The sequence below is a fragment of the Hyperoodon ampullatus genome (assembly GCF_949752795.1).
Source record: "Hyperoodon ampullatus genome assembly, chromosome: 7".
Taxonomy (NCBI): domain Eukaryota; kingdom Metazoa; phylum Chordata; class Mammalia; order Artiodactyla; family Ziphiidae; genus Hyperoodon; species Hyperoodon ampullatus.
In genome coordinates this window covers 73,025,887-73,043,034 of record NC_136920.1, presented here as the reverse complement: position 1 = coordinate 73,043,034, position 17,148 = coordinate 73,025,887, and the positions used below count along the sequence as shown (strand labels likewise).

At 45.3% G+C, this 17,148-nt stretch overlaps 1 protein-coding gene across 2 annotated transcripts; it reads right to left on the bottom strand.

Moving 5' to 3' along the window:
- Positions 1–7,857: 7,857 nt before the first annotated feature.
- On the bottom strand, positions 7,858–10,554 carry LOC307055329 (serum amyloid A-2 protein-like; the record flags this gene model as incomplete). 2 transcript variants are annotated; one of them, XM_079707497.1, is made up of 3 exons in its annotated part: positions 7,858–8,020; positions 8,411–8,549; positions 10,467–10,554. In XM_079707497.1, the coding sequence occupies 3 exons, from the start codon at positions 10,552–10,554 to the stop codon at positions 7,858–7,860; spliced, it is 390 nt and encodes a 129-aa protein (XP_079563623.1). The 2 variants fall into 2 exon arrangements, with proteins under 2 accessions (XP_079563623.1, XP_079563624.1); XM_079707498.1 differs by having other exon boundaries at positions 7,858–7,909.
- Positions 10,555–17,148: the final 6,594 nt, after the last annotated feature.

Genomic DNA, 17,148 nt, shown 5'->3' with positions numbered 1-17,148 from the left:
TCTACATTGGTGGTGTTTTCCATTAGTCACATATTTTTCTATTCTCTATTGCCACCATCCCACATTCTCATTACTTCTTGCCGAGACAATTACATCAGTCTTCAGGGAACTTTCTTCACTTCTGTTAAAAAAACAAAATTCAACAGTACATTTGAAGATCTAGTTGGCTTTATTCAACGACTCATGAATCAAACAGCATCACATCTAGCAACTAGAAGAGTGCTCTGAATGGGTGTACGAAACAGAGAGCTTTTATAGGAAGAAAGGTGGGACAAGGGAGTTATTAACAAAAGAAAAAAGATTATTTCTAGGTCAGGATATCTTCTTTTTGGGGGAAAGGGATCATCAAAACTTTTATCATGCATGTTACCTCTTCTGGTGGGGGGCGGTGCGTGGATGGAGAGGGCCCACATGCAGATTACCTCTTTGGTGCCGACCAGAAAATTCCACTGGTTAAGATTACATTTCTGGGGAGGGTTGAAACTGCAACTAAGTCAAGTATTAAGTCTAGGCTTGGTATGGGAGCACAAGTGGCACCATTTTGGGCCTGTGGTTTTCTCGTTAACACTTCTAAAGGCTGCCTTCCCCACCACCACCACTGAGTCTCAGCACATCACAATGGAACCAGCATTAGGTACCACCCAGTCAGGTGATTTCATGAGCTTGCCATGCATCAGAATCATCACAGGAGCTCTTTAAAAATACAGACGCTGGGATCCTGCCCCAGACCTGGAACTTGTAGATCTAAGGACTAATTTAACCTCCTTCAGCTTGTCTCCTACCCCCACGTTATTCCTAAATTTAGATGTAGAGTTATCCTAGTTTGTAGATAAACCTAGGCCCCTGAGAAAGAGTGATTCCCTGGGTCTCATGGGAAGTTAATTGGAGATATATTGTCAGAATCCTTGTCCTCTGAGGCACAGCCTTAAGCCACTTCCCAATCAGAAACTTTCGGTGGCTCTCCTCTGCTTTCAAAATAAAGCCCAAATCCTTGAGATTGACATTTAAACTGATGAAACAAAATTATTTTAAGGCAGGACAAGAAAAAAATCTAATGTAAAATTCTCTCTGCTTTTTGAACCACTATCCCCTCCCCTTTAGTGTACGTTGTGCATCTGTATTACATATTAACTAGGTTCCCTTAAAAGACACAGGAATGCCTACTTGCCAAAAAGAAAAAAAAAAAAAACAATTTCCTCCTGGCACCAGCAAGGTAACCCTTTTTTTAAAAGTTATTTTTATTTATTTATTTTTGTGTGTGGTACGCGGGCCTCTCACTATTGTGACCTCTCCCGTTGCGGAGCACAGGCTCTGGACGCACAGGCTCAGTGGCCATGGCTCACGGGCCCAGCCGCTCCGTGGCATGTGGGATCTTACCGGACCGGGGCATGAACCCGCGTCCCCTGCATCGGCAGGCGGACTCTCAACCACTGCACCACAAGGGAAGCCCCCAGCAAGGTAACTCTTTAGGAGTTAACATTTCCTTTTAATCCTGTAAGGAGTCACAATGACCCACTGCTTGCCTGTTGGACTACATAGTCAGTATGTCACTTTGATGTATAACCCTTTGCCTCAAAAACTTATATAACTGCTTTGACCTCTAATGGGTGGAACGGCTTGCAGGATCTTAGTTCCCTGACCAGGGATCGAACCCTCATCCTCGGCTGTGAAAGAGCAGAGTCCTAACCACTGGACCACCAGGGAATTCCCCTCAGAGCTTTCTGAAAGACTGTCTCCTGAGTTATAATCTTCATATTGGCTGGAATAAAATTCTCTATTTCTTTCTTAGATTGACTGCTGATTAAAATTTTTTTGTCGACAAGGCCCTCTGTGACTTGTTCCCGGACTCTTGTTTTCAGTTTCAGAGCCCAAGTTTGTCTCTCATCCTGGGCTCTCTGTTCTTGGACACGCTCTGCACTTGCCCTCCAGTTGTGCCCCTGCTCAATCAACCCTGAGCTGCCCTTTGCCCCAGGGCCCACCTGCTGAAATTCCACCAGGGTTCTGTTTCTTCAGGTTCCACATGTCAAGTTGTTTTTTTAAATTGTAAACTACAGATACCATAAAATTTACCATCTTAACGATTTTGTGGCACAACAAGGGGCTGAAATCATCCCTTGCACCAGGAACAGTAACTTTAGAGTAAGGTCAGAGCAAAACCCAGCTTTTCCCTCCTTTTCATTTAGAAGAAATCTGGATACAATGAAACTTCTTGAGTAACAGTACAGAATTACAACACAACGCTGCTGTGCAGAGGCGACCAGCCTGGAGTTTCCAGTCAACCCCGGTCTAGTGGATCAAATACAAACCACAAGAGAGGCCTGGAAAATTCCTGCTTGGCATTTCTTCCTAGAGGGTTCAGAAAAATACTAACTGGCACCGCCATGTCCTAAATACAGAGAATGTTTTCCCAGATTGTGGTTTTCCCATCTTCCCCAGGTAATAATACATTATTCCAGATGGACGACTCTGAATCAATCTGAATATTCAAGTTGATATATTCTTCTAGCAATCTAAGCATGATTTTATCTGATACTAATAGGCAAAGCCTGGGTTTAGTGACTTTGTATCAGAGTTTTTAATCCCCTGGCTGTCTGTGTAGCTTTTCCTAGGAAACTGCCCATCTTTGTGGCATGAGGCTTGTGCAGCTGTGGAGAGCCCCATGCTTAGCACGGCCCAGTGCTTGGTTAATACCCTGCTTTCACCATCTTAGAATTTTTAATAATTTCTGAACAAGGTCCGCACATTTTTATTTGTCACTGGTACCACACATTATGTAACTGGTCCTGGCTGCATAGTAGATCTGAGGTAGAACTTGAGATTTTGCATTTCTGGGAGGATCCCAGGTGACAGTCTCACAGCTTGTTCTGTTCTCAGTTTATTTAGACTTAAATAAACTTTCTGTGCCTGGGGACTTGACTCCAGCTGGATCAAACACAAGCTCAGGCTCTCTGGTCCCTCTCTTCCAGTGATTCTGGATGCTGATTAGGATGGCCTTTATTATTATTATTATTTTAATTGAGATATAGTTAACACATTACATTAGTTTCAGTTATACAGCATAATGTTTTGATACTTGTACATATTGTGAAATGATCACCCCAATAAGTTTAATTAACATCAATTACCATACACAGTGACGAAATTTTTTTCTTGTGATGAGAACTTTTATATACTTACATGTGGAATCTAAAAAATAAAACAAACTTGAATATAACAACAACAACAAAAAAAAAACCCAACAGATTCATGATATAGAAAACAAATTAGTGGCTACTAGTAGAGAGAGGGAAGGGCATGATAGGGGTAGGGGATTGAGAAGTATAAACTACTATGTATAAAACTACAAGGATGGGGCTTCCCTGGTGGTGCAGTGGTTGAGAGTCCACCTGCCGATGCAGGGGACACGGGTTCGTGCCCCAGTCCGGGAAGATCCCACATGCCGTGGAGCGGCTGGGCCCGTGAGCTGTGGCCGCTGAGCCTGCGCATCTGAAGCCTGTGCTCCGCAACGGGAGAGGCCCACGTACTGCAAAAACAAAAAAAGTACAAGGATGCACAGGGAATAGTAGCTAATACTTTATAATAACTATAAATGCAGTATAACCTTTAAAAATTGTGAATCACTATGTTGTACACCTGAAACTTACATAATATACATCAACTATACCTCAATTAAAAAAAATTTTTTAAAGATACATGCACCCCTATGTTAACTGCAGCATTATTTACAACAGCCAAGATATGAAAGAAACCTAAGTACTTAAATGTCCATCAATGGATAAATAGATAAAGAAAATGTGGTATATATATATAATGGAAATATGTTTTATAAGAAATGTAATGCATTTCTCTTACCTTGAAAAAATTCCCTTCTTACTAATAAGTTAAAAAATAAATTTTCTCAATCGTTCATGTATTCAATAAGTGTTTGTTGAAGTCCTATTATGTGCCAGATACTTTTCTTGGTGCTAGATAAATGAGACAGAAATTATTACAATCTAGGCTGGAAGACAGACCAAGAAAACAATCAAAACCAAAAAACCACCCAAATAACAGAAAAAGTAAACTGAGAAATGAATAAAATCATCCCACATATTGATAATTGCTAAGAAAGAAAGAATAGTCATGGTAGGTCACTCAGAGTAGTCAGAGAAGGCCTTTCCAAAGAGGGATTTCAAGTGAGAGGCACAGAGAAGAAGGAAGCAGCCATGTGAAGGGGAGGTGGGAAGAGTGTTCTAGGCAAAGGCAATATCATGTGTAGACACCCTGGTAAATTAGAGCTTGACTTGTTGTTAGGACTGAGGGAAGACCAGTGTGGCTGGAGAGCAGTGAGCTGGGAGGGTGTGGCATGAGATGATGCTGGAAGGTGACCAGGGACCAGATCTGCTAAAGGGTTTTAAGCAGAAGGGACACATGATCAGATTATGGTTTGCAAAGATCAGCCTGAATGCTAGACAGACAGGCCTATTTTGATCAGAACAGTTCCAGTTTATTCCTGTCATCCACATATAATTATCAATAATGTCCCTTTCACAATGGAAAGTGACTTGGTTTAGATGATAAACTATACAGTCACACTTAAGCAGAGGCAGAAGCCATGAAGATGGGGAGACTACTGAGACAGCTGTTGCAGGAACCCAGGTGAGAACAGGTGTGGCCAGGGGCACTGAGGTGCACATGAGACCAAGCTAATGGGCTAGAGATGAATTTTGGAAGTAGAATCACAGGGCTTGCTAGTGGATTGGATGTGGAGGTAAAGGCAAGGGAAGCATCAAACACATTTCCCAATATCTGGGGTGAGCCACAGAGAGAAGAGTTGTGTCATTTGCTGAATTGGAGGGGCCTGGGGCTGAAGAGTTCTGGAGGGAGATGAGTGTTCCCTTTGGACATGCAGAGTGTGAGATCTCTGGAAGCCATCCAATCAGCGGTTTCAGGAGGCCAATCAGATCAACAAGCACGGAGCTTGGAAACCAGGTTCTGAGGGGGAGATATAAGTTTCAGAGCCGTCAGCATGTAGATACTATTTGCTGTGTTTGTTGGGGAGAATACAGAGAAATAAAAAGTGAGAGCCCAGAACCAAGTCTGAGGGACACTTAGAGTGTGGGGAGATGAAAAGACCCAGCTAAGGAGATAAAGGAAAACTGAAGGGAAGCAAAAGGAGAGTGTGGTACTATGAAGCCAAGAGAGAACCTTCCAGGAAGGAGGGAGAGGACAACTGGGCTGAGCACGGCTCAGAGGCCTCCTGATAGGAGGAGAGAAACATGTCAATTGTTTTGGCAACATGGAGGTCAGTGGTGACCAGAGCTGTTTGGCTGAGTGGTGGGGACAGAGGTCAGGCTGGTGGGGGTTCAAGTGTGAGTCAGAAGCGAGGAATCAGAAAGTGCAGATGGGCAGGTTTTCAACAAGTCTGACTATAAAGAGGAAGAGGAAAACGTGCAAGAGTGAAGAGTGATGTGGATTGAGGTCAGGGTTTTCAATGTGGTGCTTTATTGGGAAAGCTGTTACTGACGGTCTGGACTCTGCAAGGTTTTGCCCATGTGAGGAACAAGTACATTCTCCTCCCTGGCGTGAGTGTCACTGGGTGTCCTGTGCAAGAGAAGACCACCACAGGAGCTGGGCGGAAGGAAAGCACAAACCAGGAAGTGTTTGAGCCCTGCAACGTCCCTCCTGTGCCCTGAAAGGACAGAGATTAACACTGGGCCCAGCTGGCACAGGAGAAATGTTCACAGGGTCCAGTTCCAGTATCACAAGCGGGGCAAAGAAGGGTGGATGTGGAGCTCAGAGTAAATAAACTGATAACCGGCACACACTCCTGCTCTGAACGTGGGATTCAGGAGCACTCCTAAGGGGAGACGATTCATGATCTCTGTAGGGGAAAGACAAGTTTAATTTCCTTGTCAAGGAGGAAGAAAAAGTGTGTCTATAAGGTAGTTAGTCACAGGAGAACTTTCTCATACAGGTCCCATCAGAAGGCACTGTCAGACGTGTACATAGAGGAGGCTTAAGGAGGATTCAGGCTGTGTCTCAGAAAAGTGGGTCTGACAAAATAAAGCAGGAGCAGGGTAACTGGGATTAGGGAGAGTGCGGTGGCAGATTGGCTGGCGAGAACAGGCTCACAGCACTGCTGAGTTTAGGGTTCTAGTGGTAAAGTCTCAACAGACCCCACGTTGTAAGGAGACTCCTGTTATGAGAATGTTCACTATTAGATTTCTATCCCAGGTGCTGAAGGTATGGATTTTTGCAAATGAGGGGAAAGAAAGGAAAAGTAGGAGAAAGGATGACTTGAAAGTTTGGATAAAGCAAGTTCTCCAAATTATTGTAAATAGGAAAAATTTAATAATCACCCTTTTTATTACTTGAAATAAAAGTTGGATACAGAAGTCTAGTCACTATTCTTTTTTTTTTTTTTTTTTTGGCTGCATTGGGTCTTCATTGCTGTGCACGGGCTTTCTCTAGTTGCGGCGAGCAGGGGCTACTCTTTGTTGCGTTACGCAGGCTTCTCATTGCAGTGGCTTCTTTTGTTGTGGAGCACAGGCTCTAGGCATGTGGGCTTCAGTACTTGTGGCTCGCAAGCTCAGCAGTTGTGGCTCACGGGCTCTAGAGGGCAGGCTCAGTAGTTGTGGCGCACAGGCTTAGTTGCTCCGCGGCATGTGGGATCTTCCCGGACCAGGGCTCGAACCCGTGTCCCTTGCATTGGCAGGTGGATTCTTATCCACTGTGCCACCACGGAAGCCCCTATTCACCACTCTTTAAAGTGTTAGATCATTTTAGTTCTTGGAATCTGTAATCTGAAAAAACCAAACACCAAAACCAAAGTTTTTATCCAAGGAAGAAGGTTATTGGTTTATCTAGGAATTTGTGATTTATTGAGTCACTCATAATTCCTGTGCTCTAACAGGCCCAAACCCCTTTTACTAGACACTGTTTTCCTCAATAAGAAGTAACATGCTGGGACTTCCGTGGCAGTCCAGTGGTTAAGACTTAGAGCTTTCACTGCCGTGGGCCTGGGTTCAATCCCTGGCGGGGAGAACTAAGAGCCCACGAGCCGTGCGGCATGACCGGAAAAAAAAAGTAACATGCTGCTGGCTTTCCTCTGTTGGGAAGGGTCCAGGGAGAGAAAATGACTTCTTCTCAAGGACCTGATACATATCCAAGGCAATACAAAACCTCCTGATACTTGATCTTGATGTTGTGCCTATGCCTCCGTTTCTTGACATGTTTATTCCTGGACACTTGCATAAGGCAAGGAATATAGAGTGAAGGGAAACTGCTTTGGAGGCACTTCTGGATGGCACAGACAGAAATTGGTTCATAGATGGATTTGTAGGTGTTGCTGAGAAATGAACAGAAGATCAAGGTGCAGTTGCTGGAGCAGGATTCCACGATCCAGTCCTCCCGAGGCTGTGTCCCCTGCCCGCACACAGACACCACTGAGGACGAACTAAGGGGACTAGACCCCAGGGCAGAGAAGCTGACAGGACACAAGTGCCAGGGAGTGAAGAGGCCTGAATACAGAAGGGCCTAGAAAGAGCTCCACTGTAACCAGAGGGGCCTGGAGGGGAGCGGGTCTGATTAGGGGAAGGGGTGGAGCAGGGTGTCTGCCCTGTATGATGCTGAGATTGTGGCCCCGACACCCAAGACACAGGCACAGACTCGGCCTTCATGTGGGTGTCCAGCCATCACCCCTTGGGAACTAACTGGCTGTCCTCATATCAAAGAATAACACACGGTTTTCAACATTCAATCTCTTAAGCATTTATTAGATCTGCTGGCTTCTGTGGACAGAGAACACACTAGCTCAGCGTCCCTGCCCTTGGGGGCTCACAGCCCCGTCGTCTCCTGAGCAGAGTGAGAAATAGCTCAGTATTTTTTGGGCAGGCCGGCAGGTCTGAAGTGATTGGGGTCTTTGCCGCTCCGGCCCCATTCATTGGCCTCCTGGTCGGCCCTCGAGTCCTCCAGTCCGTGGCCACTGTCTCCATGCTTAAAAAAGTCTGTGACTCTCGGAATAGCCTCTCTGGCATCGCTGGAATGGAGGAGGGCAGGTAGGGGATTACTCCAGGGCTGACGAGCAACAGCCCACCCTCCCCATCTCTCCTCTTTCCAAGGAATCAAGGACTCTGACAGGAGCTAGGAAAGAGGGGATGAAGCCTGAGGCTGCCCGGACTCAGCCCACCTCAGCCCTGCGGGTCCCCTTATGCTGGGTGAACAGCACCCATGCGGGAGGCTTGGGAATCGTCTGTGCCACCAGCCTTGCTCTGCTCTTCAGCCACTCAGACCCCACACAGGACACAGAGGGTGAGGGTGGATAAGAGGAGGAGAGGCCACAGCCCTACAGGAAGTCCTCCAGGGCTTGGCCCCTCCTGCCTGTCCGAGGCTCTCACACCCATCCCTGCATCCTCAGGGCCCCTGGTACCTGATCACTTCAGCAGCCCAGACACCCCCAGGTCCCCTTTGGGCAGCATCATAGTTGCCCCGGGCATGGAAGTACTTGTCTGAATTTTTGTAATTGGCTTCTCTCATGTCAGAGTAGGCTCTCCACATGTCTTTAGTCCCTGGGAGGAAAGCACATAGAGAAAGGATTATCAGGTGGACAGAAAACTGTGCCACACCTCAGAGAAGAATCAAGGAATGAAAAATCTTCCACTGACTCAGTTTCATCCTGTGGCTAAAGCACCATGAGTGCCATAGGTTGAGAAGAGCATTCTTCATGCCTAGTTTCCTGCTCCTGGTAACTCGAATGAGAGTCGTTATGGGGGGAGGAGCACAGCTGTGTTGGACCTGGTTGTTGGACCCCGATGATGCTGTCTCTGGACTGCATCTCACTTAGGGCTCTATGTGATATGTTTAAAGGAGAGAAGGAAGCTATCATTATAGGGCAGGATTCCTCAGCTTCATACTATTGAAATTTTAAGCCAGATAATTTTGTGTTGTTCAGGGCTGTCTGGGGTATCGTAACACGTTTAACAGCATCCCTCACTTCTACCCACTAATGGGCAACCTATTCCCCAAGTGTGACAAACAAGAACGTTTCCAAACATTGCCAAATATCTCCAGGACACAAAATTGCCTTGGCCCCGAACCACTGTTATAAAAGGAAGCTGCATAGGATAAGATCCAGGGGACTTGGGTGAGTGAGCAGGTGACATGGAGGACAGATTCTGAGAAAGGGGCAGACGTGCAGCACCTCTGCCCTGACGCCTAAGAAATGTATTTCTGCTGCGCGAATGCACTAAATGTGACTTGATTCCCCTGCCTGTTAGGCATGTGAATGGCATCCTGAGAACTTTCTAGTGGCCGGTATTGATGATATGGGCTGCCTGAGGAAGCAAGCCCTCGAGCAGTGGGTCTTTTCCTCAGCCTGGTTACACTTTCCAATCAGCTGGGGAGATACTGAAAGTCCCATGAGACCTACCTCACACCCCAGGCCAATTACCTCACACTCTCTGGGGTGCGTCTCAGGCATCAATAGTTTTCATTGCTCCCCAGGTGAATCCAACATGCAGCTGAGATTGATAAGCCCCCAGCTTGAGGAAGTGGTACTGGGACAAGCCTGCCCAGCAAGAGCTTTGGCCTCATGCACAGCTGGGTTCAAACTTCTCTCCTGCCACCTGCTGACTGGCTCTTAGTCCCTGGGCAACGGACTCGGCTGCTCTAAGCCTCGGTTTTCTCCCCTTCAGGTGGGGGAAGATGCCTCCCTCACGGAGGTATTCTGCAGGTAAGTAGGTGACCAACTGTCCCAGCCTAACCAGAACTGCCCCTGTTTTCCTGGAACTGCCACAGTTAGCGCTAAAAGTGTCCTGGAAAACTCCTCAGACCTGGGCAAAGCAGGAGAGTTGGTCACCCTGAAGTGCATGTAAGGGCCAAGTTCCTACTGGAAGCTTGATATATGTTATTAGGTTCCCCCCCGACCCTGGTCACACACGGTTTTTTTTGTCAGTTAAAAGGCTAGAAAAGAGTAGGAAACAGACTAAACCAGGGACAGTGTCACTGAGTATAGGAAGCAGGAGCAAGAGCTAAGCTGAAGGTCCCTGAATTATCCAATTAGGAAATGGAAGGTAAGAAGGAAGAGAAGAAGAAGAGTGGAAGGAAGGAAGGAAGGAAGGAAGAGAGAAAGGGAGGGAGGAAGGGAGAAATGAGTGGAGGGAGAGAAGAAGAGAAGGGAAATAGATGGATAGCTTTCATCCAACTTCATGCAATTGGTCTGAGGGAAATGCTGTACCATTTCAAGACTTATTTTATGTCTTCCATTCAAACTTCCATTTCAGCTGGGAATGATGACTGTTCTTCCTCTAGTAACTGATAGACATAAATCCTGTGGTTTTCAATCGGTCTGAAAAAAAGCTCCCCAAACACCTGGCACATTCTACCACATAGGGCAGCACCGCCTAAGACAGTAGCTCCAACCCTTAAGAGTGCTCATGGTGAATCCCAGAGGCCCTTGGGTGTCATGCCCCCTCCACCAGCCTTACCTTCATAAGCCTCACCAAGGAAGGAAAACCATCCGCTGTGGACTCCCAGCACCAAGGAGCAGAGAATGAGGCCTGTGAAAAGCTTCATTGTGCTGAAATGAAAAGAGAGGGTCAGGGAGACACGGACAAGCCTTGTACACCCACCTTGGGATTTGTATGTCAAGGAGGGCCTGGCTGTTCTTTCCACTTGTTCTCATTAGACTCTCAGTGGTCCACCTAGGGAACATTGCAGTAGGACCTCACTCGGAGCCACTAGCCCTCAGCTCTGAACCCACCAACCCTGAACCCAAGACTGTCTAAGAGGTCACCAAGGTGTCTATGGTGGAAGAAGAGCGCAGCTGGGACCTAGTTGTGTCTTGCTAAAGCAGCCTGTAATTAATCAAAAAGCATTTCCCATGCACCACTCTGCCAGCACTGACCTCATACAGGACAAATACAAAACAGAAGAATTAAAGTAAGTGTGTTCAAAGAAATCACTCCTTGGAGAAGTTTCTCACCTGAACCGGGTGGAGCAGACCTGCTGGGGACAGGTGGCTGTACTTATACTGAGCCATCCCTGCTGGGGTCATGGGGTGAGAAGGAAAGCTGGACTGGTGCCTGGGGGAGAGTCCCTGCAGGTCATTTCTCCTACAAAACTGCAAAGGGTAACTTCCTGGAGACCAGTGGCTGTCCTCATCCACAGGTCATATTTCTCATTGTGCAACCCTGAGAAAATCGGTAGGCCTGTTCTGCCTGGTGGCCACTGTCAGGGGTGGAGGGGCTGAGGCCCAGGCCACCTGGGCTGTGGAGAGGAGTGTGTGGAGCTCCAGGAAGGAGGCCCCCAGGCTGCTGGAAGGTGTGTGGTTAGAGGATACTCCTCTAGCCTGGACCTTGCTTTCCTTGTCGTTTCCTCAGGATGGTCCCTTCTGGACCAGACAGCAGCGGTGTCAGAAATTAAATCCTTTGAACTCATGTGTAAATCCCTTGAGCTTCAAAACTGACAGGTCACCCCACCGAATGTCGTGGGTGCTCTGAGCACTTTCCACCACTCTGTGTACCTGTGCTGAGCTCTCAGCTCCAGGGCAGAGAAAGCCCTCTCAGCCTCTCAGCCATGCATTTTATAAGGGTTCACACCTATTATGACAAAAAAAAAAGAGAGGTATTCTAAAATAATGAGAAGTTTTTTGACTCGATAAAGGTTAAATACCAATAATCTATAGCAGCAGTTCTCACAGTGTGTTCTAGGGAAACCTGAGGGTCTCTTAAGACCCTTTCAGGGGAGTCTGTGAGATCAAAACTATTTTCACAGTAGCACTAAGATATTCTTTTCCTTTTTCATTCTCATTTTTTTTCATGAGTGTACTGGGTATGAAATATTCATTGATATGGTTTTAGATTTCTACATTGCAACTGACCTTTAAGAAACTACCACTAGTCAAGTTTTGGTATCGTATCAAAGAATTGCCTGAATTATCTTAAAATGCTATTAAAATGCTCTCCTGTTTTCTACCTATATGTTGTATCTGTGTGGTGTGAATTTTTTTGTATACTTCAACCCAAATAATGTATTGTGACAGATTGAGTGCAGGATCAGACATGAGAATCCAGCTATCTTCTATTAAGCTAGATATTTAAAAATTTTCAAAAATATAAAGCTACTATTTCTGTTATTAATTTTTTTGGATAAAGATTATTTTCATTAAAATATATTATTTATGTTAACATAATGGATTTATTATTGTGTTTTTATTTATTCATTTATTTATTTGACCATTTTTTAGATACTCTGCAAGGGGTTTTTCATAAATTAACTCAGTCCTCATAAAACTTCATAACAGCACAATATATTATTGTGTTTTTAAATGCTTAAACATTTTTTCTTTCCAGTGTGTTAAATCCTGATAGAGTCAGGATAAATAAAAGTTCTTTGAGGTCCTCAATAATTTTTAAGAGTATAATGGGACCCTGAGACAAAAAAGCTTGAGAATCATTGCTCTACAGCAAATATTATGTGTAAAGAAGAAACTTTAGGTGCATTCTCAAGAAGGCCAAGAATGAGACATGGATGTCCTATTCTGATCACCTCAGTTTCACATTCTCCTGGAGGACCTGCCCATTGCTAAGACAAGAAACATGAGAAGGATAAGAAATGGAACAGAAGAAATGAAACTATCATTATTTCTAAATGATGCAACATTTTGCATAGAAAACCCATCAGAATCAAATGGCACACTAATGAAGCCATTAAGAGAATTCAGTGAGATTGCCATGTTTCACATAAAAAATCAATTGAGTTTCTCTACACCAATTCTTTTTTTGTTGTTTTTTTGGCTGCGTTGGGTCTTCGTTGCTGCCCGCGGGCTTTCTCTAGGTTGCAGCGAGTGGGGGCTACGCTTCAATGCAGTGCACAGGCTTCTCACTGCAGTGGCTTCTCTTGTTGCGGAGCACAGGCTCTAGGTGTGCAGGCTTCAGTAGTTGTGGCTCATGGGCTCAGTAGTTGTAGCTCGTGGGCTCTAGAGCACAGGCTCAGTAGTTGTGGCCCACGGGCTTAATTGCTCCACAGCATGTGGGATCTTCCTGGACCAGGGCTCAAACCCATGTCTCCTGCAGTGGCAGGCGGATTACTGACCACTGCGCCACCAGGGAAGTCCCAACACCAATTCTTAACAGTTAAAAAAAAATACAATACAAAATAGTACCAAAAACATTAACTGTCTAGGGAAAACTTTAAAAATACACAAATATTTACAGAGAAAATTTAAGTTTGTTAAAGGATAAAAAGTGGGGGGTGTATGTCACGTTCATGGAGAGGATGTTTTAACTTAGTAAAGATATCAGTTCTCTTTGGATTAATTTATAAATTCATTGCAATGCTAATCAAAAATTCCCAGTGGAATTTTTTTAGGGACACAACAGATTTATTTTTTATGGATGAATAAAGGTCCATGAATAAGTAAATTAAAAAAAGTAAGGGCCAAGAGGAGACATGCACTGGTCTCTAAGATGCGTGATCTTGGGATTTACCCCAAGGGGGGAGACAACTGTGACTGCTGTCTCTGTCTTTGGGCCAGAGGGCATCCCCAGGGACCAAGAGAACTGAGAGATGTTTGCAGCACCAGTTATGTCCATAATAGGCACCAGAGAAGTAGAGCCATACAGCTTTGAAGATCGTCCTTAACCCAGGTCTGGATGAAACAATTTCACATCAAGCAATGGGTACCCATGGAGAAGTGTGTGTACCATCCTCCATGTCACCATCCTACAGGCAATGTTAAAATGGTGTTGGACTGCACCTGGGGACGGTTCATGAGAGATGTGGCAGAGATGGTGAGGACCCAATGGGCATCCGATCTCATCCTCCCTGCACAGGCACAAGTAGTGCAGCCAGTGCTCTGTGGCATCAAAGTGACCGGATTGTTACTTGAGGTGTGGTGCAGACCGGGGAAAGAAGAGTGGGAACAGTGGATGGAACACACTGAGGATGTAGGAATGGAAGCTTCCGCGGGATGGATGCAGGCAGGTGGCGGAGGACATAGAGAGTGCACTTTTTGGGTTGTGATTGTGGAGTGGCAGGCTGGGGACAACAATGTGTAAAAGCCGAGAAAAGAGGAGGCACTTGCACTTTGACTGACAAGAACGCTAGAACATAGTTGAACCTGCCGTTGAGGAGTTCACTAGGTCCTTGACCATTCTGCAGAGGGGGAAGAGTGGACCGCTGGGTGTGGATTGAGACTGGAGACATTTAGGTAGAAGAGTAGAGATTACAGGGATTTACATCAAGATAAAGCAAGCCAGGCAAGGATCCAACATCCACTGACAAGAGCCTCATACAGCCCGGCTCATCTGACAGCAGCGGGATGCCTGAGCCACTCCAAGGATGCCTCAGAAGTTGTGTTAAACATGTTTTTCCATTCTGTATCTGTGTTTTTGATGCTTTCACATCCTGGGGCCTCCCTGCCCCTGGAGGGACTGCTTCTCCCAGAGGTAGCCAATTCTTACAGATTAGTAAACTAACCTGTGATGGTAAACTAACCTGTGAGTGAGCCTTTCAAATACAAACCAACCAATCCAGAGCTCACACTTTAACCACCTCCTTTATTGCGCCCTCACGCTCTGGGCCACTATCCACCTGCCCTGATCACACCAGACCCAGGTACGAGACAACTAGGAACCAACCCCTATGCCGAGTGAGATCTGAAAGTATTCAAAGGAGCCAGTCCTAAACCCGCTCACCCTGCCTCACTGGTCCTCCCACAGAAACCACAATAAAGGCGTTTGTCATGTTTTCTCCCACTCTCTCTGTCCCCTGGCCCACCCTGGGTGCTTCCTCGTGTGGCCACTCCGTCCCCCTTGGTGTGATGTGCCCCCTTCTTTGGGGATCTGTGAGTAACAAACTGTCTTTTTTTTTTTTTTTTTTTTTTGCGTTATGTGGGCCTCTCACTGTTGTGGCCTCTCCCGTTGCGGAGCACAGGCTCCGGACGCACAGGCCCAGCGGCCATGGCTCACGGGCCCAGCCGCTCCGCGGCATGTGGGATCTTCCCAGACCGGGGCACGAACCCGTGTCCCCTGCATCGGCAGGCAGACTCTCAACCACTGCGCCACCAGGGAAGCCCCAAACTGTCTTTTTAATGGCAGTTGTCTCCTGATCTGTTGGCCTTACCATCCATACCTGAATAATAATAAAACCTATATTTTAAACAGAAATCGTCTTATTGTTACAAGTATTTCAAGAAGAAAAGAAAGCCAAAATGTTGAAAATAGGAAAAACAGAAACAACAACCAAAAACCCCACACACATCATCAGAGGGACAGGAAGCATCCTGAGTCAGCCAGGCAGGAATATTAGTTGAGAGGCTGGGTGAGGTGTTAGCCCTGACGCATTACAAAAAGTCAGGATTTATTTTTTTTTTAACTTTCTATTTTGTATCGGAGTATAGCTGATTAACAATGTTGTGATAGTTTCAGGTGTACAGCAAAGTGATTCAGTTATGCGTATACATGTATCTATTCTTTTTCAAATTCTTAGAGCTTATAAATCTCATTGGAGTTGGGATGGGATTGGGGTGAAGGTCTGAGGAAGCACAAAGTATTTCCTTCCCCAGTTGATGACCCCCCATCTGTCTGAGGGATCCCACAGGATTAGAGTTGGGGAAAAGGGAAGTCTTGGTGGAAGTTGGGAAGCACATTTTAGGACATGCGGTAGCCAGCTGGACCACAGGAAGCCATGACTGTTTTTCCTTGACCCTAAAACCTTCTGACTGGTCCAAATGCCAGTAATTCCAGGCCTTTCTCAAGTGTACAGGTCCTGGAGGTGGGCAGGTCTGTGCGCCAAGAAGGGCAGGTAGGCCAAGCAGGGGCTCACATCATTATCCCCAGTCTTTCTCTGAGTGGCACCTGCCCCAGCTTCCCTTCTGACCTGGGGTCAGTTCTCCATGCTGTGAGTTCCCCATCCCTGGAAGTAACCGGTGAGCCTGGAGCTCCTGAATCAGGCTGGGGGCTTCGGAGAAGTGGGGTCTCTGTTTCTGGGCAGTATGCTCATCCAGCAAGTCTGACCAGAGGATACACTGCTGGGAGTATGGAAAGACGCAATGTATCAAGAGAGATGTGAGTCTCCATTTAGGCAGAGAATCAAGTTAGTTCAAAGAAAATTGGAAGGCAAATCACTTGGATCTGGACATACTTTGTTTATTGAACCACTCACTGTGTTGTAAGTCACATTTCTCAGAAGAAAGACTAAGAGAAACCAGGGAGGCCAGGATGTTTAGGACACAGAGAGCTAAACAAGCACTCCTTATTTTGTTAATCAGGTTGAGACAGACTCTCCCGTAAATCTAAATGTTTGACTTTGCTCAATCATACGCAGTAAATTTCCCAAGTTGGATTTTCCTGCCAATGAATGTAGAAGGAAAAGGACTCTCTTTTTGACATAACATTTTATTGTTCATCTAAAATGAAAAGCTTTTCTATTTTATAAAATTGAAAAACATGCTTAACAATTTGAAGAGCCTAGCAAGTACAGAAGGTTTCATATGATTCATAAGATATACTTATTGTTAATCACTTGAAATTTAAACTAAACATAAGAAGAATTATTGGGGCTTAAAAAATTTCCCCTCCCACATGATATCACACATATGGAGTCTAAAATATGATACAAATGAACTTATTTACAAAATAGAAACAGACTCACAGACATAGAAATCAAACTCATGGTTACCAAGGGGAAAGGGGGTGGGGGAAGGGATAAACTAGGAGTTTGGGATGAGCAGAGACACACGACTATATATAAAAGAGAGAAACAACAAGGACCTACTGTATACACTGCATAGCACTGTATACTGTATAGGAACCATATTCAATATCCTGTAATAACCCATAATGGAAAAGAGTATGAAAAAGAATATATGTATATATACAAATGTATATGTGTATAACTGAATCACTTTGCCATACATCAGAAACTAACACAATATTGTAAATCAACTCTACTTCAATAAAAACAACAACAACAAAATTATCCCCTCCCCAAATGAGTTCTTAGTTTCACCAATATTACACAATTCCACAAGAGATTTGGAGCTTTGCATTGTCTATGATTCAGTACTCCCTTTTGCAAGTGTTTAAAAAGAAAGAAAATAAAATATTTTAAAACACAGTGCAGAGCTTTTTGGTATGTTGACAACACCAGTTGCCGGCCCTGAGG